Source organism: Saccostrea echinata, unplaced genomic scaffold, assembly GCF_033153115.1.
Source record: "Saccostrea echinata isolate AGI-Se365-2 ecotype Australia unplaced genomic scaffold, CSIRO_AGI_Sech_v1 ptg000023l, whole genome shotgun sequence".
NCBI classification, from domain to species: domain Eukaryota; kingdom Metazoa; phylum Mollusca; class Bivalvia; order Ostreida; family Ostreidae; genus Saccostrea; species Saccostrea echinata.
In genome coordinates this window covers 9,734,849-9,762,167 of record NW_026889772.1, presented here as the reverse complement: position 1 = coordinate 9,762,167, position 27,319 = coordinate 9,734,849, and the positions used below count along the sequence as shown (strand labels likewise).

The following is a 27,319-nucleotide window of genomic DNA, read 5'->3' as shown; positions in this document are numbered from 1 at the left end:
AATAAGTCTGACACACAAACTCACAAATTTGATAAGACTTACTATCATTAAGAAAAAAGCAAAGGTTTGCTGGCTAAAAAAAAAATAAAGTTTTAAAAGGTCCATATACTGTAAAATAAACCCATGTCAATTCATTGTTCTGGTCCTTCATTAAGCTAGAAATATATGCACCATGTCATGCTTGTTATGGTTTACAAGACTTTTTTGCAGCTGACTTCCATGATCAGTTTTTCCAGTTTGTCAGAGAACATTCTTTGTCATTTAAACACTTAAATGTAGGTACTAGCTCTCACTTTCAAATATCTCAGTTAGTTTGCTTAATTGAGCAATCAAAAACATGAAAACACAGAAGAACAACATGAAGGGTTCCACAGTCTTTTCCATGCTAATCATTTTCTTCAGATGATTAGTCATCATGGTCATTCAATAACTTTCCATTAGGCTAGCATACGTGTTGAATTGTAAATACCCTGTAATGAAAGAAGTAATACATGTATTATGATTACATTATTTATTTTAATACATGTGAAAAAACCAAATTATCAGGGCAACTGTGGTAAAATTTCTTGCCAGTTCACATTAAATTTGTCCTAATTATAAAATGGAAGACTAAGTTTGGTGAAGGAGATACATGTAGATTCTTTGTTACTCCTGGCTGTCCTCAGGTGTAGTGAGTTAGTAAAACTAAAAAATTCAAATTCAGTGGGCATACAATTCAGATATTTGTATGTACTTACAGTGAAAAGCTGTCTATTCAGAAACCTGTGCAGTCTTTTTCACTGTGAATTCTGACCTTTATTTTAATTTGAACTTTACTCTTTTCTATGTGTTTTGCACTGTGCAATCTGACATCCTGACACCCTGTCTATTCTGACACAAAATTTGTTCAGTAGTGAATGTCAAGTCAGACAGGTTTTAAAGGAAATTTTTTTCAGCGAGTACTGATTATCTTACCCTGATTTACTGAATTGGAGTAATATATAACTGTGCAATCAAGATGTAAATCATAAACATTTGGCAAGACTTTCAAATGACATGCTTGTATGTATCCATTTTACTAGTGATTAAAGTTTCAAACTGGATATCCAATTGGAATATTAAGGTTACTCAGCCCAACCTAGTTATGCTCTAATTATACAAAATACCTTTTTAATATTCAAGAAGTAAACACTTTTAATACTTACAATACATTGCATTTGCAAGCATCACAAAGGAGTGTTGATCTTTTTTCTAATGCAGGGGCTTTAGTTATGGATTGGAATTGTCATCTCATCCTCTAGGGGGAAAAACATAGCATAATAAATAAATTAGAAATGTTTCAATGTTTCTAAAACACAAAAAATGTACTCCAATGAGAACAAAAAATCAAAGGTCATGATATTTTAGAACACAGTATTATTTTGTAACATAAGCCTAGATATATATAGAAAGACAGTATAGGGTTTTTTTTTCTGGCCTGTAAAATCATTGACCTTGACCTTTAGACAAGTTGCACCCTAAATCTATAAATAACCTCTAAACTTTTCTTCATCTATACCGGGCATGAGCTAACAAATATTATCGATCAAATTTAGTAAAGATGACTCAATTAAAATGCAGCATTATAATAAGCATCATAAGAAAAAACTTGACAAACTCAAGAAAGTCTACATATAAGATAAAATTTTAGGTGAAAAAAAGGCAATGTTTATATTCTGGAATAAATTTTTCCAAGTTTTCAAGACATTTTAGATTTTAAGTCTGTTATGATTTTGAAATTGAGGTAGTGCCTGTAAAATCTTGGTTGGGAGCTTGGAGTAAGTGAATCTTGCAGGCACCATGGTCACTTTATTGTCTAAGCTTTGCAAAGGCTTCAAAAGTCTATTGGTACTGAATAAATACCCTCATTAATTGTGTAATGGTATCGGATTTGATTCCGTTGACCATCCCTGGACTTGCAGGTAAAATTCCTGCCAGGGGCAATGAAGAACTTGGGTGGGTTGTGTCTCTGAGGGTGAAGACAATTTTAGGAGGGAGGAATGTACATTTTCTCCTTTCCTGTTTCAATTGAAATTATAACAATACTTAGGAAGAAAATTTATAGCTGAACGAAGAATCAGACGAGATCCTAGTAGAGTTCCCATTGAGCTAGAGGAGTGTAACTATCTACCAGTTACAGGGTTGACCCTAAGACCCGGGGGCCGGGGAATTTCCCCGCCTATAATGACATAAAGCCCCAGTAATTCTGGTATCCCCCCTCAAGGCCCTGTTAGGGAAGGAACCCCAAACCCCATTCTACTTTTTTAATGCCCCCTGCTATTTCAATTGTCAGGGACAACCCTGAGTTACCAGTTACTGTATATCAGAATAATTGTTTTGCCTCCAGTCAGTTACAGAGCAATAGAGCAATCCAGAATACAGTTTTTGTGTCACCTGCAGAGCCAAGTGACACTTGGGATTGATCACTTTTACCTAGGGTCTGTTTGTCTTTCTATCCATCCATTAATCTGGCCATCAGTCACACCTTACATGTATATCATGAGAAATGTAAAACGATTCGATTTAATTTTTTGAATATATAAACTTGGGCACTACGGCTTTCATAAAATACAAGGGTTTACCCATATAGTGACCTTTCAATTTCACTTTTGACCTACTTTTTAAAATCGTTCATAGAGTCAATATATTTAGCTAACTAAGCTAATTTCTGACCTATTGTCATAAAACATTAAAGCTAAACAGTCCACTTGACCCTTGACCTCCTTTGGAAAAATACTTCGAAAGATTAAAATTAAAACTTTTAAATCTTTTAAATTTTGAGATAGAGAGTTTCAATAACTAGCATATATATCACATGTTTATGAGCTCATCATGTACTTTTAAAATGTATAATATACAGTTATTACATAAACTGAAATCTAAATACTAACAAAATACATCGGGATGGGTATAGTAAAATATATTGCACTTCAAATAAAGATGAATGGTTACAATATTAGTAAAGAGAATCTGAAATCTCTCTCCATAGTGATGAATCTGGGAGATTGTACGATAATAATCATTTCTAATTATCTCGGTTTCCTTATTATTTTATACATAAAGGATTAGGGAATCATATTAAATTTTTATTATTTATATATGGTAGTTGCCATTCTAACAAAGTCTCTCTATCTGTGGACATTTTTCTTTGCAGGTAAATGCATGAACCAATTTAAATGCTAGTAAAATAAAAAGCTGACCACAACTAGTTTTATTCAAATCTTTAATGATGCCCTAAAGCATGTCACATATTGAAACACTCTACTTTTTATATGGGCTACGAATAATCAATTAAGAATCGCATCATTTAAGTACTTTACAAAAGGTGTTTTTCTTTAAAAGTACATGTATGGCAAAATTGTCTTCCTAACAATATATTACAGTCACTGTGATAATTTTTAAGTATTTTTTAAAAAGCTTTTGATAGAATTAAAGTGATACACATAATGATAAACAAGTCATTGACAAAATTGGACTGTGATACATTTTTGGGGTAATACCCATCCCTACTGAGCTACCCAGGATGATGTCCACAGCCCAAATAGCTTTCTCTTATATATACGACAAGAAATCGCAGCACACTCTGTCAAATGTCTGAATCTGACCTTTGAGCATGTGACCTTAAATCTACCGCTCAGTAACTTCCTTCGGGCATTCTCAATGAAAACTGTTGGTTACAAAATGTCCAATTAATTGTATCACAATGGCCAAATTGACACCCTTGAGCTTGGATATTTGATCAAGTTAGGTATTTTCTTGAAAACATTTGTCACTGTAGTAATTAAGTATGACTAAATATGTGGAAACCCCAAGAGATCCAATGGGCCATGATGCTCACCTGAGTCACCTCGGTAGACTAGTGCTGTTATTCATCAGCATATTTAAATAAAATCTCACTTTATTCACATGAAAAATTCATTATCCATATCATGGCCCTAGCCTAGCTCCAAGGGGTTGCAGATGTTACAATATCCTTATGATGTTGTGGCCTTATGACTACAAATGAGGGTTATGAATTGAACAAACTTTAATCTAGCTGCACTTCCTAAGGATACTCGCACATATCAATTGGATTAATTGGACTAATCAAGACCCTGTTGTTTTTGAGAAAATGATTTTTTTTCTTCTAGTACTCCAAAGTAAAACTTTTATCCCATATTATGGCCCCTATCCATTCCTGGAGGCAATGATTTAAACAAACTTGAATCAGCAGTACACAAGCAGTGATGTTAATGTTTGCATATTAATATAACAAATCATGGTCCTGTTGCTCTTGAAGAAAAGATGTTAAACTTTTTTTTCTATATACATTCCCACGCAAGACTTTGATACCCATTTGTGGCACCAACCTACGCCTGCGGTCTAGGCTTTTCACAAATTTATATACTGTATACATTACTTGATGATACTTGCACCTCAATATCAATCATCATGTCTGTGCTGTTCTTGAAAAGATTTTAAAACATTTTCCCTATATATATTCTGATGAAAAAATTGAACCTCTATTGTGGCCCCCACCCCATCCTCAAGGGCAGTGATTTAGACAAACTTGAATCTACACCATGTCAGGAATCAAAACTTTCATACAAGTTTACCCTTTCTGGTACAATACTGGGCTGAACATTAAAATTTTCTGAGAGTCTGTGTCCAGTTCATTTTGTAATAGGACAAGAGGCTCAAGGGCCTTTAAGATCACCTGAGTTTTAAAAAAAAAACCCTGTGAAAGATCCATGGAATGGTAAATAATTAATATATATAAATAAATAAATAAAATTAAATTCAAACTAGAAAAATATGTCCAAAAGACATGAATGCAACACCCAGGGTATTTTAATACTGCAACATGAAAGTTTGTATAAGTGTATAATGTTTGATGAAAATATCTTCTGAATCATTAGTTTTTTTTATAACTGAGATTTATACACAATAAAAAAATAAAGTCAAAGGTCATTGGGAAGGTAAAGGTAAAAAAACAAGGCCCATAGGTCTTATAGGTCACCTGAATATAACAATATGTAACAACCTTCCCACAACTGAATTAGGTTCGTGTTATAAACCAGAGGCCATGAAATTCATAATTTTGAAAGAGGTGCCCTTGCTCATCATAACTATACACTTAGTTTGTTTACTTAATACCCTGGAGCAGAGCAGAGGATTATCAAATAAAAAAATGCATTGTGTATAATCAGTAGAGCCCCAAACCCCTGACCTTGAGGCCACACATTTCATATATTTTGGAAAAGGCACCCTTGCTTATCATACCCATGCATTGGTTTATTGGCTTAATACCAAGGAATAGAAGATTTTCAGAGAATTAATGTATTTTTACTATATAATCAATAGACCCCAGTCCTAACATCAAAACCTCTTACCAAGGGGCCCTGAAATTCAGAATTTTGGAAGAGCACCCTTGTTCATAATAACTATGCATTTAGTTTGTTTCTTTAATACCAAGGAGTAGAGGAAAAGATTTCCCAATCATTGATTCATTTTCACTAAATAAATAGTGTCCCACCCTAATACCAGAGCTCAACAAAATAGTTAGTCTGGTAATCAGCAACAACTCAGAAACATGTCTATATCTATATATACCAGTGCTATCTACTGGTACACTTCATTACTATCACCAAACATAACACAACAGTAGTGCTTTAGCATATAACACAATATCCACAGAGTAACACCCAGCACCATACCCACACCATATTTGCCTCTCTTTGTCTTTAAATACATGTGTATGAAAGTATTTTTGTTTCATTTTTATTCATGCATCTATCATTTATATGTCTACCAGCTGTCAAATAAAACCTTTGAAAGTACTTTTCATATTATAAATATTTAATATTTTTGTATTGTCAATTTACCTATCAATTATGATATTTACTTTGATCAATTATCATAAGTGAATAACTTTTCTTAAAGCAGAGTAAATATTCCAATATTTAAAATGATTAAAATATAGCACTACCCTAAATCCAGAACCCCTGACCCAGGGATAATGAATTTCAACATTTGGAAGAAGCATACCTTCTCATCATAAACATGCACTAAGTTTCTTTGCTAAATACTCAAGAACAACTATAGAGGAAGACTTTCAAAGAATTTAATGCATTTTCACTATATGATGAAAAGAGCCCCGTACTAAATCCGGAACCCCTGATCAAGGGGTAATGACTTACACAATTTTGGAAAAATTATTCTTGGTCATCATAACCATGCTGGATATTTCCTAATATAAATTACAGACCTATGTAAAAATTTGATCACTTTTTGTGGCCCCACCCAATACAGGGGGCCCCAATAACACTACCAGAAGATTTTTTCCTATTTAAATTTGAGAAGTTGAAAATATGAAAAATTTACAGACGGACGAACAGCTAAACAGACAGACAGATGGATGCTGGATAAAGAGTGATCAGAAAATTTTACTTGAGCTATAAGCTTAGGTGAGCTAAAAAAGTAAACTAGGCCCATGGACCAAAATGCTCACCTGAATTACTTTGTTCTTCAACAGATCCCCCCTCCCTTTGTAATACTTATTGTGGCCCCACCCTACCCCCGGGGGCCATGATTTCAACAATCTTCACTGTTTCCACATAAGTTTCAGCTTTTCTGGCCCCGTGGTTCTTGAGAAGAAGATTTTCAAAGATTTTTCCTATATATTTCAATGTAAAACTTTGATTCCCTATTGCGGCCCCACCCTACCCCGGGGGCCATGATTTCAACAATTTAGAATTTACACTACCCCAGGATGCTTCCACATAAGTTTCAGCTCTTTTGGCCCAGTGGTAAGGGTGAAACGTTTACTGAATTTTGTAAATGTTTAAACAAACAGCAATAAACGAAATGGTACCGTTTAAACGGGAGAATATTTTATGTTGAATTTTTATGGCTACTTACTCATGAAACACTAATTTAATAAACCATTCTTTCACTATTATGTAAGTATGAGTTGTTATTGCTATTTATTTGTTGGCTTTTATGACTAAAGAAAATGAAGCACATTAAACTCATTCACTTTCTACACCGTCAACCAATATTGCATTTATTTAATGGTTTGTTTGGCTACATACCGGACGTAGAAAAAGCGTAGTTCTGTTATAACTTAAAAGCATGATAATTTGTACTTTCTTAGCAATAAAAAGCAACAGAAAAGGTTATTTAATTATTTTAGAACATATACTTGGAAAAATAAATTAAAATCATAATACATCGCTAGTATTCACTCCTCAGAAATTGGAATTAATTATGTTAGACCTCTTGGATTTTAGATAGTTTTGTTTAATATCATGTTTCCGGTTAGGTTCAAAGAAAAAACAATATTGTTAACAATTTGTAAAAGACTGCTTTCTTTGGTAAATATGAAATAAAACAACTTGTTTGTATTAAACTTTATTTCTGATAGACATTGATAATGACCTTTGTGTAAACGTTTACTCAATTTGTAAACATTTAGAGCATTTAATCGAAACGTCGCCTTTTACACGTGTAATCGTTTCGCCCTTACCCAGTGGTTCTTGGAGAAGATTTTGCCTATATATTTCAATGTAAAATTTTGATACCCTATTGTGGCCCCACCCTACCCCCGGGGGCCATGATTTCAACAATTTAAAATTTACACTACCCCAGGATGCATAAGAGGCCCAGGGGTCACATCGCTCACCTGAGCACTTTGGCTAGGAAAAAGCAGAAATCAGTTCAGTATTGAAAAGTTTAAATATAAAAGTGGTTCGGAAAGGGGGAATGATTTGAACAAACTTGAATCTACACTTCCTAAGGATGCTTTTGAATTAATATGATACATAATGGCTTTGCTGTTCTTCAGATGAAAATTTTTATTGATATATCCTTTATATTCCTTTGTATAACTATGATCCCCTGTTATGGCTTTCTATTCTCCTGGGGGTCATGATTTGAACAAATTTAAATCTACATTACCTTAGGATCCTTTTATATTATCATGACCAATCAATATGACTTTGCTGTTTTTGAGAAGAAGATTTATAAAGATTTTTTATGAATTCCTATGTAAAACTTTGATCCCCCATTTTGCCCCCCCCCCCCGGGGGGGTCATGATTTGAACAAAATTGAATCTACACTACCTGAGGATGCTTCCATATAAATATATCTAATCATGGCTTTGCTGTTCTTGAGAAGAAGATTTTGAAAGATTTTTCTTATGTATTCCTATGTAAAACTTTGATCCCCCTTTGTGGCCCCACCATACCCCCAAGGGTCAAGATTTGAACAAACTTGAATCTACACTACCTCACAATGATTCCACATAAGTTTCATGTTTTCAAGCACAGTGGTTCTTGAGAGGAAGATTTTTAAATGATGCCATTAATTTTCACGAAATTATAATTATCTCCCCTTGGAAGAAGGCATGGCCCTTCATTTGAATAAAGTTGAATCCCCTTTACCCAAGGGTACTTTGTGGTAAGTTTGGTTGAAATTTGCCCAGTGGTTTTTGAGGAGAAGATGAAAACGTGAAAAGTTTACAACAACGATGACAGACAAAAGACAAATTTCGATCAGAAAAGCTCACTTGAGCCTTCGGCTCAGGTGAGCTAAAAAGTTGTATTGTCCCAGCCCTACTATGAACAAGTGTTTGGATCCCAGATTTAAAATGAAACAAGAGGCCCAGGGGCCACATTGCTCACCTGAGCACTATAGCTGGAAAAAGCAGAAATCAGTTCAGCCTTGAAAGGTTGAAAAGTTTAAATTTAAAAGTGGTTGGGGGGGGGGGGGTTGATTTGAACTAACTTGAATCTATACTTCATGGGATTCTTTTGAATTAATATGACAAATAACAGCTTTGCTGTTCTTAAGAAGAACATTTTTATTGATATCCTTTGTATAACTATGATCCCCTGTTATGGCCCCTCTATTCTCCTGGGGGGTCATTAATTGAACACATTTGAATCTACATTACCCAAGGATGCTTCCATTTGAATATGACCAATCATGGCTTTGCTGTTCTTCAGAAGAAGATTTTTAAAGATTTTTCCTATGTATTCCTATGTAAATCTTTGATCACCCATTGTGGCCCCACCCTACCCCGGGGGTCATGATTTGAACAAACTTGAATCTACACTATCTAAGAATGTTTCCATATAAATATGACCAATCATGGCTTTGCTGTTCTTGAGAAGAAGATTTTTAAAGATTTTCCCCATGTATTCCTATGTAAAACTTTGATTGCCCATTGTGGCCCCACCCTACCCCCAGGGGCCATGATTTGAACAAATTTGAATGTACACTACCTCAGGATGCTACCATATAAATAAGACCAATCATGGCTTTGCTGTTCTTGAGAAAAAGATTTTTAAAGATTTTTCCTATATATTCCTATGTAAAACTTTGATCGCCCATTGTGGCCCCACCCGACCCCTGGGGGTCATGATTTGAACAAACTTGAATCTACACTACCTGAGGATGCTTCCACATAAGTTTCATATTTTCAAGCACAGTGGTTCTTGAGAAGAAGATTTTTTAATGATGCCATTAATTTTTCACGAATTCATAATTATCTCCCTTGAAAGAAGGTGTGGCCCTTCATTTGAACAAACTTGAATCCCCTTTACCCAAGGATACTCTGTGCCAAGTTTGGTTGAAATTGGCCCAGTGGTTCTGGAGAAGAAGATGAAAATGTGAAAAGTTTACGACAACAACGCTGCCGACAGACAACGGACAAATTTTGATCAGAAAAGCTTACTTGAGCCTTTGGCTAAGGTGAGCTAAAAAAAATGGAAGGGGGGGGGGGTCCATGCCCCAAGTGACTGTACAAGTATTCTCCTTTCATAATATTGACTAGCTTTTATGTTTGAATCTTGACATGAACAAAGACCGAGGGCACCTTTAATTGGCATTTGGCAGGAATCTGGGCACACTTGAAAAGTGAAAATTTCATTGATCTGTCACATGAAATTTTAGCATTCTTTTCATGTATCGGGTTCCTGTGAAATAGGAAAGGGAAATATTTTCCCGATATTGTATTTTGATTTGCGTAAAAAGAACTTGAAAATTGGCTAGGTGAGTCAATTGGTACAAAATGTTACATTTTTAAACACATTTTTCTAAAAATTTGCTATCTCTTAATGGTCATCTCTCCATGATTTTGAAATGTTATTTGTGTGCATTTTAATTCAAAGAAGCTAATAAACATTTGTAAAAAATGGAGAGAAGACCAAGAGACGATAAAAAAATGAACTTTTCCTAAAAAAAAAATTCCAATGTGTAAATGCGGTGCTTCATTGTCACTTTAAAAACCATAAAGTGTGTGTAGCGGTGATAGCTCAGTAGTATGCGATACCCATCCAGTGCAATAAAAAAGAAATATTTTTGGTTCGATCCTCGCATGGAACGTTAATATTTTTTAGTACAAAAAATCAATTCTTTTGTCAGTTTAATTTTATGTCCTGATTTATTTTCAAATGGATAAATTGTGGTTTTGTTGCACCGAAAGCAATAGCAATTCTTCCAACCTACTGATAATATATAGTACATATAATATGTACTTGTAATTGCATTTAACTATACCCTACATGTATTTATCATTTATGTGAAGCGTTACCAAGTTTTACATCCATGTAGTAATTATTAAGATGAGCGGACATATATATTAAATTTGACGAAGTATTTCAAACTAAATGTAACATGTTTCCATGTGCGTAACTTTATAAAGTATGTCCAGCTGTGGTCAACCGACCAAATTGTAGAAATTTAAACTATAAATAATGTTTCGTATGCAGATCACACGCCAAACACGCCCATCTTCTTTGAACTTTTATATAATTATATATATAGGCCTATTATTATTAATTTATTATATATTCCTAATTATAAAGGGCAACACCAGGATATGGCCAAATAATGATACCATATATATCATGAGCAGTGTGGCTTTTATAAAACTGTGTTGCTTATATGGTATACCTCCACAGTAATAGAAAATATATAATATGAAAATATTATCACTGTTTCACAAAGTTTTTTATTAGATGATTTACAGATTCAGGATTGATTTCATTTTGACCTATCTTGTTTTCCACCATTTTGGAACATTAACATTTGTAAGGTTGTATGTTAAATAAGATTTTTTGACAGGACAAAGTAAGCTTCAAATAGGGATATATATTATTAAAAACAGCTATTTTAAATGTGTTGGATATTTGTGTGTATAAAATAAACCCACATACACAAATCATAATTTATTAAGGCCACAGGTTAAATAAAAAGTATAAACCATATAAGTATTTCCTTCAATTGAAGTTCATACAAAGGACATGAAGTAGAAGAGACAAGAGATTGCTCTACTTTTCAAGGCAAAGGTGACCTTTATGGATAACTGTATAAACTAATAAAGTAAATTCATTAACAATGCCCCCCCCCCCTTTCACTCACTTGGGGTGCTTACTGAAAATTTGATTAAAACTGTAAATCCATGGTAAAATTCATATCAATGAGACAAAATCATTAAAACCTATGCTTATACATATATTAAATCATAATACTGATACCATCTACACTCACTGTGTTCTTCACAAATGGCGAAATGTGGTGATAGAGGAAATTCGAGAAATGGGATCACTGATCTCTTTAGAGGTGCTTCTACAAATATCCCTACTACATATATATATATTTATGCATCGTCATTCGACTGCACTTCATTTTGCTATAGATCTAATTACTTACCAAATCATGGGATACATGTGACATTTCCAGGCAGTCAGATCTCGTGGAATGTTCCCGCGAATTTGACTCGGCGATGTGACGTAACGAGATTTTTTTATTTAATTTTTTTTTTTCCGATTTCACATTGATCATTTTAGATATAAGAAGAAATTAAATAATTTGAAAATCGATAAATAAAATAATTTTTATTTTATTTTTTCGAAGCGATGACCCCTGGCATTCAAGAGTTGATTTGCTGCTATTTACAAGGTTCTTTTTAAAGATAATAATAGACCGCGGTATACTTTATATCATATTGTTAGCCTTTGCTAGTTGAAGCTAATAATATACCGTGGTAGACCGCACGGTCTAAAAGTCAGACTTTATGAGTCTTATAAGCATGCAAATAACACTAATAAGTTTGTTAAAGTAACAGCTAATAAGTATCGGATCGGGTGGTATCTCAAGGTATCCGTAATGTATATCTATCTTATTACAGGCGGAAGAAAAGATGGTGGTTGCATAAAAATTATTTTCGTATCAAAGCCCTCTAATTTTCGGTTATCTCTACAGAGACCCATGAATCCAATGTGTTTTAATGTAAGGCTGAGGTGGCAACCTTCTTGCAGCAACAACGACACTTTAAAACGGCGACCATAGCACTCTCCCAGCTTTAATATATATATATATATATATATATATATATATATATATATATATATATATATATATATATATATATATATATATATATATATATATATATATATTTAGCTGGGGATTTTTCAGGAAAGACCTCAAATCAAATGTAGATAAAACCAAGTGTTAAGCAAATGGATGTGGTTCGTTGCGTATATTTCGATATAAAGACCAGTAATTGGCACACAAATGTATTTTACCTTCTCATCCAAATAATATCGATTCTTGTACTTGCCAAACTAAAATTCTACAAGTAAACGGATATTTATTTATCATACAGTTTGGCAGATCGGCACCACTAGCTATGAATTACAATTAAGTTATTTTAAATAACCTACATTTGACTCATGGTCAAGCTCAGAGGAGTCAAGCGAAAATTAATAAGACTCCTTTTTAAGTCATACTGATTAAAGGTATAAAATTTTATTGCACCCCCCCCCCCAAAAAAAACAGTCATTACCAGGAAACCAATTTATGGAAGATGTGAATTACTGACTTTGACCTTTTGAACTAAAAATTAGAAGGGGTCATCTGTAAGTCACTGGGAGTTATGATATAATTTCATCTAGAAAACATTTTTTGCATTATATGAATTTCAGCCTTGACCTTGACCTTTTGACCTAAAATCAAAAGGAGTCTTCTTAAAGTCACTAGGAATTATGATATATAACTTCATTCAAAAAGCTCAGAGAGAATTTAACTAAGTTATTACATGTATCTGGAAAGCATTTTATGCAATAATGAATTTCTGACATTAAACTTTGACCCTTTGACCTCAAAATTAAAACAAGACACAATGCCACCTGAGTCACTTTGGCCCTACTCTCTCCATCAGCTTTTTTCCCCCAATATACATATATTCCTATGTATTTTTGATCACCTACTGTGGCCCCACCCTATACAAAGGGGCCATGATTTGAACAAAAATGAATCTACATACCGGAAGATTTTTTTCTGCTTCCAATATTAATATAATTCATCATGACTTTGATGTTCTTGAGAAGAGGAATATTTAAAAATTCCCCACATAATCCCTATTGTGGCCCACCCTACCCCCAGGGACCATGATCTGAACAATTTACAATCGACATGACCTCAGTAACCTTTCACTTACTCAAGGCAGTTTGATCTTTTCTGGTCCAATGGTTCTCAGAAGAAGATTATTCAAGATTTTTCAAATATATTTCAGTGTAAAACTTTGATTCCCTATTGTGGTCCAATCCTGCCCAGAGAGGACATGATCTGAATTTACAATCTGTACTACCTTAGTAAGCTTTCACCTAAGTTTTATCTTTTCTGATCCAGCGGTTCCTGAGAAGAGGATTTTTAAAGATTCTTCCTTTATACTTCAGTGTAAAACTTTGATTCCCCATTGTGGCCCCACCTACCTCAGGGGCCATGTTTTGAACAACTTAGAATCTACACTACCTCAGGAAACTTCCACATAAGTTTCACCTTTTAGGTTCTTAGATTTTTCCTATATATAATGTACATGTAAACTTTGATCTCCCATTGTGGCCCCTCCCTACCCCAACCGGATATGATTTGAACAATTTAGAATCTACAATACCTATGGAAGTTTCTACATTTGTTTCAGCTTTTCTGGTCTGGCTGTTCTTGAGAAAAAGATTATTTTAAAATAACTCACCCTATTTTTGCCTTTTCTGGATTGTCTCCCCTTGGAAAGGGACCTGGCTCTTTATTTTAACAATTTAGAATTCCCTTTACCCATGGATGCTTTGTATCAACTTTGGTTAAAATTGGCCTGGTGCTTTTTGAGAAGAAGTTGAAAATGCGAAAAGTTTACAGATGGACGGACAGACAATAGGTGATCAGACAAGCTCACTTGAGCTTTCAGCTCAGGTAAACTATAAAGTGTATACTTGCTGCTCACAAAAAAGTGCACTGTTTCCAGATTTACTTCTCTGTATCTCTTAAAATATCACTTCACCATGAGTTCCTAACCTATTCTTTTACCATTTCCACAACAAAACTCTATGTACAATTCATGCATGAAGTGTATTGGACCAAATTGTCTTCCACCCAAAATGGCAGTATGAATATGCAAAATTTTTGATGGTTTCAAAATACAGACCCAGGAGGGCTATTGGGAATGGTTTTAGGGAATGTTTTATTGTGGAAGTAGTAAATGAATATGTTAGAAACACATTTCTGGCCAATCAAGCACTGCTCGTTATATTTAAGATCAGGTTTGTTCTATCATTTGGATCTTCCTCCTTCTTTTGTTTCATGTTTGTAAATCTTTTTGCTCCTCCCGGGGCCAAAATTGGACTAATAAAATCTTGTATCTTGTTAGAAACACAAGGTTTGTAATATTTTGAGATGGCATCTTAAATATATGGAGAAATAAATCAAGAAAGAGTGCACTTTTTTAGCAAAATAAAAATACACCTTTTTTCAATGGATGGCACTGTAGCTCTCTGGTCATCCTCCCATTTTTTTTAGACCAGCGAACTATAGATCTCCAGCTATTGTGGTCCTATCCTACACCCCCGAGTCATGCTTCCATATTATAATGAATAATCACGACTTTCTTGAGAAGATTTTTAAAGATTTCCCCCCTATATATTCCTTTGTAAAACTTTGATCCTGGGGTTTATGATTTGAACAATCTTGAATCTACCTGAAGATGCTTCCATATAAATATGATTAATCATGGCTTTGCTGTTCTTGCGAAGAAGATTTTTAAAGATTTTACATATATATTCACATGTAAAATTTGATCCCCCATTTTGGCCCCAAACATACCTTTGAGGGCTGTGATTTGAACAAACTTGAATCTACACTATGTCAGGCACTTTCATATAAGTTTTGTTATTTCTGCCCAAATGGTTCTTGAGAAGATTTTTTAAGACACTTTTTTTTCTTTTCTTGATTATTTCCCCCTTGAAGAGGATATGGTGGCCCTTTATCTTAAGAAACTTGAATCCCCTTCACTCAAGGATGATTAATGGTAAGTAGGGTCGAAATTGGTGCAATTGTTCTTGAGAAGTTGAAAATGTGAAAGTCAACAGACAGACGACGGATGAATGGTGATCAGAAAAGCTTACTTGAATCTTCGTTTCAGGTGAGCTAAAAATAAGGAGAAAACTCAATAGTGCATATTTTTTTCTTTTTTGTTAATTCACAAAGTAAAGCATTTATAAATTTACATATTTTATTAGTATTGATAAAATAAGGTAGTGTATAAAACTCTTGATTACGTGATCAAAGGAAAAATATAAATGTTAATTTACAGAACATAGTCTTGAAATGTGGTTACCGTGTTTATCCTATCAGTTTTCAATATCTGTACTATAATAGATAAACACAACAGTAGCTTCCTATACAAATCAATCCAATTCCAGACTACTTATCATGGACATAGTGGATCCAGGATTCTTGAAAAAGGAGGGGGGGGGGGGGGTTCAACCAGTTCGGGGTCTAATCTATTGTTGACATTGTGCACGCTGTTGGCGTCAATTTGGGTTTCTTTGTGAATCAACCTCCCCATCCCTTCCCAACGAACAAGAACTGTTCAAATGGGACAGTTTCAAAGTTTTGTATTTATGATCAGGATAAAGATTGTAGATTTCATGCTCCAAGGGATACAAATGCAGTTAACATGTTTTATGTGTTTGCATATATTTTTTGTTATGCTCATAAATTGTGGCAAAGAGTTTTTCGGAGACCGTCATCAAGATTCAGATTTGAATCATTAAACCAAACCTGTAACTCATACAAGATTAGTTTCCAACATTTTTTCAGCCAATTTCATATCAGTATTTTTGTACAAAAACACTGAAAATTCTATTATTGCTAATCTAAAAAGTTTACTTTTTTATTTTTTCATTAATATTGTCAAATTCCTGCATTCAGTTTCAAGAGTGACAGAATTAAAAGTATTAATCAATCACTTCGTTTCCTTAAGCATTCTCCTTGTGGTTTAAGCTAGGGGTGTAACTCATGATGTGTTTCGCTTAGTTAAATTAAAATCTGGATTTTTTTTTTTTTTTTTTTTTTTTTTTGGATACGCTTTAAAAAAAGAATCTACGTCATTTAACTGCTTTACAAAATGTAAATTGTTTCTCTTAAGCAATCCTTATTTTATAAAGGTTGTATTTGTAGATTGCAAAATGCACTTATCATATTTTTTTTTAACTTTTCTGCTTAATTTAATATTTGTATTGTTTGTTTTATAGAAGTTATAAACATTTTGTTAATGCATGTGCGACGCTCTCGTTACATGTAACTGTCTACATGCATTTTGGACGTTATTGACAAATAGTCGAATCAATATATCTGATAGAAAGATTTTTTTGACAAATATTTATTGTGAAATGCGTTAAGTATATAATTACCGACTGAATGATATGTTGCTTTCATACAGTGCATTGATTCCAAAACATTATAGTGTAGGTGCTGCCGCAATGGTAATAATGACTTTTTGACACTAACACCGTACGCGATGTCTGTTACATGATTGTGGGGCAGAAAAACTAATTCAGTAAAACTTGTGCAATCATTCTTGACTATTATGATGTAATTTTTTATCCCCTCTCAGTACAGTTTTACTGTAACTCAGTAGTCTGTTATGAGACTGTAGCTCTACTGGTTTGTACTAATTTTAGAGGTAGAGAAAAGTAGCAACTGGACTTGAAACAATTTTTAAGCAGGTTTTTTCATCAGAAAAATCCAGTTATTGATATTGTGAAAATTGTGGGTAGGTGCTTGGCGGCAGCCAACAGAGTACATCATTTGTTTGGATGAAGCCTCCTACAGTTTTCAAGATCCAAACTTTTATTTTGCACATCAACTTGTACATATATCAGAGATGTTCATGGAACTTGAATTTTGATTTTCAATAATTTTAAAACAGATTAATGAGAAAAATACCAGTTGTTGAACTTACTCATTTTTATGCAAAATTTAATACTGTCAGAATGTCACCTCCTACAGTTTTCAGAATAGAAAGTTTTTATAATTTATGTTGGAAATACCAGTACTGTTCACACAAAAAAAAACCCAACTTTTGCTTTACATTATCAGAATTATGAATCCTGCTGCTTTCTAAATATGATCAAATCATAACTGAAGGAAGAGTTGCATTTTAAAAGATTTTCAGATATTCTTTTTTAGTATCTATGGCATCTAATAACTACAATGTACATAATTATTCATCCCCATGTTTCTAATTATGTATCAAGTTTGGTTGAAATCATATCAAAACAGAAGGAAATTTAGCATTTCAAAAATTTTCTGATATTTCTCTTCAAGTATCCATGGAACACCTATAACTACAATTATGTGTCCTAGTTTTGTTTTCTTTTGTACCAGATTTCATTAAATCAGACCAAAACTGTATCAGATGTAGTGTTTTAAAGGAATTTCACTCATTATTCTATTTTTATTAACCACTGCAGCTTTGTTCGCTGAAGTTTTAATGTGTACCATGATGTAGTTTACCTGTGTGTTCCAAGTTTGTTTTGAAATCAGAAAAAAAAGAGAAATAACATTAATTTTGAAATAATTTTACAGAAGATTTTATCTATGGCAATGTCATTCATCAAAATCTATGGCAATGTCATTCATCAAAATCAAATATAAAGAATTAAGCATCAAAGAAGTTTTTTATTGAAATCAGACCAAAAATGTAGATGAGCAGCATTTTGAAAAATTGTTTACAGATGAACAGACTGACAGACAGATGGATGAATGACAAAAACACCTTACCAATATACTCTTCTCTCCTTGACCAGGAGAGCTAGAAAAAATTACACAATCATGAAGTTACAATATTTTGGATAAAAACTACATTTATGTAAAAATGTTAACATACAAAAAGAATACATATGTTATATACTTCTATAACTACACCATAAGAAAATTAAAATATCAATAATGGCACTTAGTAAAACATTTATGGCAGTTTATTTATATTGTTTTCTGTAAGATGGATAGTAAAGCACAAAGATCCAGAATGTGTTAAACAAATACCTGTTTCTGACACAGTCATACCGTATAGCGGGTTTCTTAAGCGGGGGTAAAATTTGGCATTTTGCATGCTCAAATGTATCCCAATAATTTTGGTGGACACAGAGCTCTGTGACATTGCAAAAGAGAGGAAATTCATCTTTAAGATAAATTTCAGTATGTTTAATATACGTTTGAATAATGATTTAGACAAATATTTGAGTAAATAAAACACCAGGTGAAAGTTATATTGCTTATACAATAGACTAATCAAAGTTATTTAAGTGATTTTTCTTGTGTTCAGTAGTGGTAAAGAAGAGTGCAAATTTGGCAATTAAAATTTTAGCAGCATACTACAAAACTGCTAAAATAAGCCAAAGTTAGCACTCTGCTAAAAGTACCTGCAATATGGTATTTGTCACTGGGAAATTTTTAGCTTTTCAAATGAGTTACCAATACAAGCATGTTTTTTTTTCAGTTGTTCATAATGGTTCATTATAGTCCTTATTACATATAATACCTTATTACTATTGTTTACTTATTTCCTTAATTTGCAAGATCAACTCTGCATTAAAGGCCATGAAATCAACTATATGCTTGTATCTTCTAGTATCCAAATATTATTGAATTTAAATTTGAATAAAAAATCACATAAAATTTGCTTTTTTTAGACTTTAAAAAAATACCCACACACACACCAGCAGATGGAATCCAAGTCTTTCACCCCTGTAATGTTTAACTGAAAATTTTGTGTGCAAAAAGCTAAAATATATTTAAAAAACAACAACACTTTTTTCTCATCCATAAACTAGAAATCTTAACTTTCCAAGTCTTTAATTTCAAATATTTTGAAGATATCTTCATACAATGTATATTAATTAAAAAAGGTATCTGGACAGCCATGGGCTAATTTTTTTTCCAATAAGAAGGATGATAAAAATCACAAATTAAAAATGTTTCCTAAATATATATAATATGCATTTGTTTTTTTTTTTTGTTTAGTAAGAGAGCATAAGAGCATACTTAATTCCCAATACAGTTCCCTTTGTCTTAGTACAATACTAAGAGAACATGGCATGCTCACAATGTCACATCTCTTCTTGATAAATTATAAAACTTAATATAGTGTACAGAGTTCAATTTCATATAATCAGATTATAAACCTCATTCTTGCAGAAGTCAATATATTTTGGCATTAAAATGTTCCTCTACCGTTAGTCTAACCTTGATGCAGGTCAACTTAATTTACACTTTATGAAATGCTTGCATATTTTGACCATTGGACTAGCTCCATCCGAAAAAAAAATCCAGGATATATTCCTACCTCTACTCCATTTTGATACACAACTTTAGCCCAAGGCAATGTTCTCTATACAGTGTTTCATAGTAATTTGAAACAGATTTATTCTTCACCTGAAGTAAAAAAGTCTTTTATATTTCCATACCCATTGACCTCCTATGATGACTTAACCCCCCCCCCCCTTCCTGGGATATGGCTTGAAAAATAAACTCAGAACTACACTACATAAAGATGCTTGAATTGATATCAATTTGTTCTACATGGTATTAATATTGTTCTTGACAGAACACATTTTACCAATATATATTCCTGTGTAAAGCTTTTAAATCCAACTATGGCCCCATCTCACCCATTGACCTCCTATGATGACTTAACACACACACACACACACACACACCTGTATTGTAACTAGTAAACTCTAGTTCTATGGCCCCACTTCTTTTTATTATTTACTGAGTATCCTTCTTGGAACCCCTTGTGCTATTGCCCTTCTAAGTGGTTAGAATTGATACAATGGTTCTTGAGAAGAAAAATGTGAAAACAGACAGACAGATTGATCAACAAATGCCTTAAGACAGACAGACAACAGGCAAACTCTGATCTGAAATTAGCTCTCTTCAGCTTGATGCTCAGATGGGGCTGAAACCTTCCATTAACTTGTTAGGATACACATACAGAATAATGATGTAGACTGGGAGATACATGTATTAATGTTGATCTCTTCTCATGTTTAGATTCATATTATGTAGACTGGGAGATAAATGTTAATCTCTTCTCCTGTTAAGATTCATCACTAGATAACAAACATGGACGGATCAACCAAACAGGACTGCTGTATTTTCTCTACAGTTGCTGGGGCATCTAGAAAAAAAACAACTTAACATTGCATATTTCATGTTACGTACCATCAAAACCATATAATATTTTTATTATATTAATAGAAAAGGTAAATATGTATACAGGGTTATTTTCTCCCTGTGTTATTTTTGCCCATTCACACTTGCAAACAATATTGCCCTGTTTAAAATTAGCCCAGTCACAGATTTGTTGAAGAAATTATACTGTCTTCTTTGAATTCACCCCATCTTAAATTTGCCCACTTGTATCAAGGGGGGGGGGATAATTTGGAGGCAAAAATTTCCCTGTATACAGTATGTTTAACTATTTCAGCATTGTTAATATACTTCTGTACATACCCAGGGCAAAGTAAGTGTCTTTTCCAATATCCCTCCTGAAGGCCTCCACAGCATGCTTAATGGCAAACAATGCAGAGCAGCTCATACACAAGGGGGGCTCACCACAGGCTGTAGATCAAATTCAGAGTCTTACTATATCACTACTCATACAAGAGATACATAACTAAAGATGGTTAATTAATGTGCTGTAAAATCACTTATTTTTGAGGGGTCAAATCTAATTAGTTGGAGGAAATATTAATTTAAAAAAAATAATTCTATTAAAATTTCAAGGGGATTAGAATTTGTGGTTTAAAGAGAAACATCATACTGCAATACTGAATTTTAAAATTTTGTTTGGTTTATGCATTCATGTGTCACTTCATTCCACAAAAGCAATGAAATTTAACCCCCCATGAAAATTAGCAATTTCACAATATTTCATGAAATAGAGATAACGAACAGTAATCAACCTCAAAAGCCCATCGACAGAATACAAATCGAGAGCAGAGCAAACATAGACCTCTAAAAGTATCAAAGGTGGGATCAGGTGCCAAGGTGGACTAAGCAGCACCTGTTGACTGGTCACATCTCCTTCTCATGATCGGGCAAACTCAAAAATCCATAGACAATTTTATGTGTAAATAATGGCCTAACAATTAGTATGAAAAACATCAGTCTGCATTCAACTTAATGATAGATTGTATTTGCTGACAAGGTCATTGTATGGATCATAGAAATTGTGAAACGTTGTCTTCAAATGAGACTGTTGATATCCTTGTTTCATCAACTTGTTTGTCAATAGCTTGCATCGTTCTAGAAATTGTTTTACATAAAGCATGCTCTTGCATATTGAATCAACTCCATATGCATGTGATAAGGGCTACATAAATAAGGGAAGTTGAAGATAGAAAAGTTGAAGTCATCACATTTATCATAAAGTTTTGTTGTTAGGTTACTATTAAAGTCTTTTTTTCAGTAAAATATCTAAATATGAAACAGATATGTCAGACTCTGTAGTATCTTTTATTTCAAATTCACTGGGATATATCATTCATCAGTATATACACTAGTGCAGACTGCAAATATACAGAGGCACAAATAAAATGGTACAGTGTTTCATTATGCCTTTTATATGATTTGGTTAAGAAGTTTGATGTATATTTCATCACAGATTCTCTTACAGTAATAAACAACTCACCAATGTCTTTTTTTCTTCAAATATTCATAAGTTAACCAAGAACTATTAGGGTTTATATTGGATACTTTTGGTGTCAGAAATATTCGGCTAATTTTATCAAAAAAGAGTTAAAATATTCAGGCATTTTATATTTGTCAAATTTTTTAGCGAAACTCTTTGATCCTCAAAAAACAAACAAAACTTTTGCAGTATGCCACAATTACATGACATACAGTATATTAGACAACATTCAATGAACCAGAGGACAATGCATTAAAAATTAAACTACGGAGCATTGTTACTCCAGGTTCAAGATATGGAACTTCCATCCCTGAAAACTTAAAAATGAGGTAGAACTCTCCAGTACTTTCTCCTGCAGTTCAGTTTCTGTACTGGGGTTTATTTCATATCATTTTTTTATACTACTTAGTTTGATTCAAGTTCTGCAAAAATTGTGCTCCACAACTTTCTTTCAATGTTAAACACCATCCACATGATAAAGGAATTGGTTATATTTTACTTCCTCTATACTTGTTATTTTTCATGGAAAAAGAGCATCATATGAAGGTGGTTACTGGAGAGTTATACCTCAGTTTGGTTCTCAGGGATGGAAGTTCCATGTCTGGAACTTGGACTAAGATAACTCTGCAGTTCAATTTTTGTTCTCTGGTTTATTTTACATATTGTCTCTTATAATTAATTTTAATATGAAAAAACGTATCTAAAAGAAAATAAACATTACTGATTTGCTTTTTATTACCATAGATTCTATGATGCAATACATATTGAAAATCTAACAACCTAAAACCCTTATAAGATGCAATGAAACAGTCAGTACCTTTGTAAACTCCATTAGAGGGGTACCCCCTTATTTTGATCTGAGTCTCCATGAAGGTGTAAAGTGATAATGTTCTGTATTGACAGTGCATGCATTTCTCTCAGCTAGACAGGGATGGAAGGATAGTCACCTACAGGGCACAGTTATCTCTCTCAGCTAGACAGAGATGTAAAGATAGACAGACACCCACAGGGCACAGTTATTCCTACCTATTTGTCTGCAGGTGATAGAGGGAAGATCAACAGGGAGGAGAATACATAGTCTGCTGAAGGAATCTCTGACAGACAGACAAATATATTGGTCATTCTGGTCCCTAAAATATTTCCTCCCTTCTATTTTTAAATTCTTAAAAAATTTCTATTTTTAAATTCTTAAAAATTCATATCTCTCATTTCTTTGAAATTCACCTTTAGCTCTCAGAACTCCCAAGGGATTAGGAGCATTCTTCAGAAGACTGATCCGGAAATCAACAGGGATATCCTTGGTCAGTGGAACTTTGTACTCCTAAGAAACAAAGAAATAAAAACAGCTGATACACTTCCAATTTACAGAAGAATCTATAAATGTAGCAATGTCAGAATAATTCAGGATTAAGTCAAATTTTACATGAAATTCTATGCGTCCCAATCAATGCTATAAATACCCATGTCCCATCAACGAGTTGCCGTCCTGTCTTGGGGTCATATTTGATCTCCTCTTGCAGAAAGTACCCCAGTCCAATCACAAATGCTCCCTCTACCTGTCCAATATCAATTTCTGGGCTCATACTGTATTGAACATAAAGAATTTTTTTTTTTAAAAAGCAGGTTTTGGCATCACTTTCATTTTTTCAATACATTGTGTGATGCATTCACTGTTCACAGAAATCAATCATGATTATCCATGTAAGGATCTTTTCTCTATCTTGTATGCACATTAAAATCCTGATTATTAATTCCTGGAACCCCTTTTTTTAGGTTTGTATAAATGAAGTATAAGAAGAAGCTGTACAAGTTCCTACTTCTGAGACTGTTTCGTATGTCCAACAATTAACATGACAGAAAAGTTTGGAATTCAGTCAGTATCAAAATACATCTAGTTTAGACAGTTTCAGTGTGTGTTATCACTTGTTCTTTAATAAATACCTTTCTCCACAATCATACAACAAATCCACCCTGTCAATAATGTGCTGACCAGTCAAGATGTCCAGAGTTACCTCTGTCAAGGTCACACCATAAGCATTGTACTGGGAGAAGTGGGGTGAGTGAGGAGCTTCCCTTAAAGTAGAAATGTGAAAGTGAGATACAGCTATCACTTCAAGACTGACATTAAAAAATGATAAATTCTGTCACTTTCTCCAGCTCATACAAATTCTGTATGACATTTATCAATTACAAATTTTGGGGGTCAAGACCACAGGGGATGTTGATCGACCTACCAGTATCTCTCTGACAAATCAATGGCCTCAGTAAAACACTGGTTAATCACTTCCTTCCAGGACTTGCCTGCCATCTTCTGTTTCACTGGTTCTATTCTTTTGTTGAGGCCCTCACAGCAGTGCAGGACAGCCTAACCAGCAACCAAAACAGGACAAAATGAATGTAATTCAACGACTTATGTGGTTGATTGCACATATAATCTTATAACCCTTCCCCCAATCTTGTGGATTATATATCCATAATAGCCAAATGACCAAATTACTCCCATAATACCATGTACAGAAGGAGAATTAATTTCGACAGTTTTGTCCTATTATTAAAGTTTTAGGTAATTACCGGTACCAACTTGTTTTTTTTTTCTCCAAAGGTTGATGCAAAATTAGTCAAATTACCACTGGTAATTGAAATTTCTATGGAAGATGAAGTGACCAGATCGTTGGTTCTTGAATTAATGCACAATGCAATACTTCTAGACATTTAGGTGTAGAAGATATTGTCTCCTTGAAAAATAGTACATATGTTTCAGACTCTTAAATATATTTCATAATTTTTGTATAGTAAAGATTTTTCCCCAACAAATTCCTGCAAACATGGTTATATTTGGTTAATGAAAAAAAATTTGCCCTCCTTGGGAATAACTCAAATGAAAAATGTCAAACAAAAAACAATCTGTAACAATACAGGTCTTACCTTACAACAGAGCTCACTAGTTACAATACAGGACATACCTTACAACAGAGCTCACTAGTAACAATACAGGTCTTACCTTACAACAGAGCTCACTAGTTACAATACAGGACTTACCTTACAACAGAGCTCACTAGTTACAATACAGGACTTACCTTACAACAGAGCTCACTAGTAACAATACAGGTCTTACCTTACAACAGAGCTCACTAGTTACAATACAGGATTTACAACAGAGCTCACTAGCTACAATACAGGACTTACCTTACAACAGAGTTTACTAGTTACAATACAGATCTTACCTTACAATAGAGCTCACTATTAGAATACAGGACTTACAACAGAGCTCACTAGTTACAATACAGGGCTTACCTTACAACAGAGCTCACTACTTACAATACTGAACGTACCTTACAACAGAGCTCACTAGGTACAATACAGGACTTACAACAATGCTTTACTAGCAAGAATATAGGACTTACAATAGAGCTCCCTAGTTCCAATACAGGACATATCTTACAACAGAGCTCACTAATTATAATACTTGTCTTACTTTACAACAGAGCTCACTAGTTATAATACTTGTCTTACTTTACAACAGAGCTCACTAGCTACAATACAGGACTTACAACAGAACTCACTAGTTACAATACAGGACTTACAACTGAGCTCACTAGTTACAATACAGGACTTACCTTACAACAGAGCTCACTAGTTACAATGCAGGACTTACCTTACAACAGAGCTCACTAGATACAATACAGGACTTACAACAGAGCTCACTAGTTACAATACAGGACTTACCTTACAACAGAACTCACTAGCTACAATACAGGTCTTACCTTACAACAGAGCTCACTAGATACAATACAGGACTTACAACAGAACTCACTAGTTACAATACAGGACTTACAACAGAGCTCACTAGTTACAATACAGGACTTACCTTACAACAGAGCTCACTAGTTACAATACAGGACTTACAACAGAACTCACTAGTTACAATACAGGACTTACAACAGAGCTCACTAGTTACAATACAGGACTTACCTTACAACAGAGCTCACTAGTTACAATACAGGACTTACCTTACAACAGAGCTCACTAGATACAATACAGGACTTACAACAGAGCTCACTAGTTACAATACAGGACTTACCTTACAACAGAGCTCACTAGATACAATACAGGACTTACAACAGAGCTCACTAGTTACAATACAGGACTTACCTTACAACAGAGCTCACTAGATACAATACAGGACTTACAACAGAGCTCACTAGTTACAATACAGGACTTACAACAGAGCTCACTAGTTACAATACAGGACTTACCTTACAACAGAGCTCACTAGTTACAATACAGGACTTACCTTACAAAAGAGCTCACTAGCTACAATACAGGATTTACAACAGAATTCACCAGTTACAATACAGGACTTACAACAGAGCTCACTAGTTACAATACTGGACTTACCTTACAACAGTGCTCACTAGTTACAATACTTGACTTACCTTACAACAGAGCTCACTAGCTATAATACTGAACTTACCTTACAATAGACCTCCCTAGATACAATACAGGACATACCTTACAACAGAGCTCACTAGTTACAATACAGGACTTACCTTACAACAGAACTCACCAGTTACAATACAGGACTTACAACGGAGCTCACTAGTTACAATACTGGACCTACCTTACAACAGAGCTCTAACAACAGAGCTCACTAGTTATAATACAGGTCTTACCTTTCAACAGTGCTCACTATTTATAATACAGGACTTAACTTACAACAGAGCTCACTAGTTATAATACAGGTCTTCCCTTACAACAGAGCTCACTAGTTTCAACAGACCTCACTAGTTACAATACAGATCTTACCTTACAACAGAACTCATTAATTACAATACAAATCTTACCTTACAACAGAGCTCACTAGGTATAATACAGGACTTACCTTACAAAAGAGTTCACCATTTACAATACAGGACTTACCTTACAACAGAGCTCACTAGTAACAATATAAGTCTTACCTTACAGCAGAGCTCACTAGTTACACTGCCTCCCGTCATATAACTGTTAGCTGATGTCAAAGAATCTGTAGGTTTTACTTTAATATAATCCACAGGAATCCCTAAGGCATGGGCACACACCTGTATCACCTGAAACAGTAGGGATTCAGAATATACTCCATTATCTTTGTAGGAAATGTTACATGGAAACTGTTTCAGAGTTTGTCATCAGAAGCTGGAGATGTTTTAAAAGTTTGACACAAACAGTGCACTTAAGGTGACTGAAGATACAACCTGACATAAAAAGGCTTGTCAGTAGAGGTGATTTTTTAAATGCAT

General features: G+C 33.9%; 1 protein-coding gene and 1 long non-coding RNA gene across 2 annotated transcripts in view; both read right to left on the bottom strand.

Annotated features, from left to right (window-relative positions):
• Positions 1–374: 374 nt before the first annotated feature.
• On the bottom strand, positions 375–11,763 carry LOC133191438 (uncharacterized). The gene is made up of 3 exons (XR_009721686.1): positions 11,717–11,763; positions 1,185–1,276; positions 375–470 (listed from the first exon to the last, which is right to left on the bottom strand). It is a non-coding gene; the product is annotated as an uncharacterized LOC133191438 (long non-coding RNA).
• Positions 11,764–19,858: 8,095 nt separating this feature from the next.
• The window catches only part of LOC133191267 (uncharacterized), a 30,253-nt gene continuing 22,792 nt past the window's right edge, over positions 19,859–27,319 (bottom strand). Inside the window, exons 29-35 of the mRNA XM_061327022.1 lie at positions 27,002–27,130; positions 24,278–24,408; positions 23,985–24,116; positions 23,504–23,627; positions 23,268–23,364; positions 20,864–20,971; positions 19,859–20,528 (exon numbers count right to left, since the gene is read on the bottom strand). Coding sequence (XP_061183006.1) covers positions 20,461–20,528; positions 20,864–20,971; positions 23,268–23,364; positions 23,504–23,627; positions 23,985–24,116; positions 24,278–24,408; positions 27,002–27,130 — 789 coding nt within the window. The 3' untranslated portion in view covers positions 19,859–20,460. The remainder of the gene's footprint in view (positions 20,529–20,863; positions 20,972–23,267; positions 23,365–23,503; positions 23,628–23,984; positions 24,117–24,277; positions 24,409–27,001; positions 27,131–27,319) is intronic.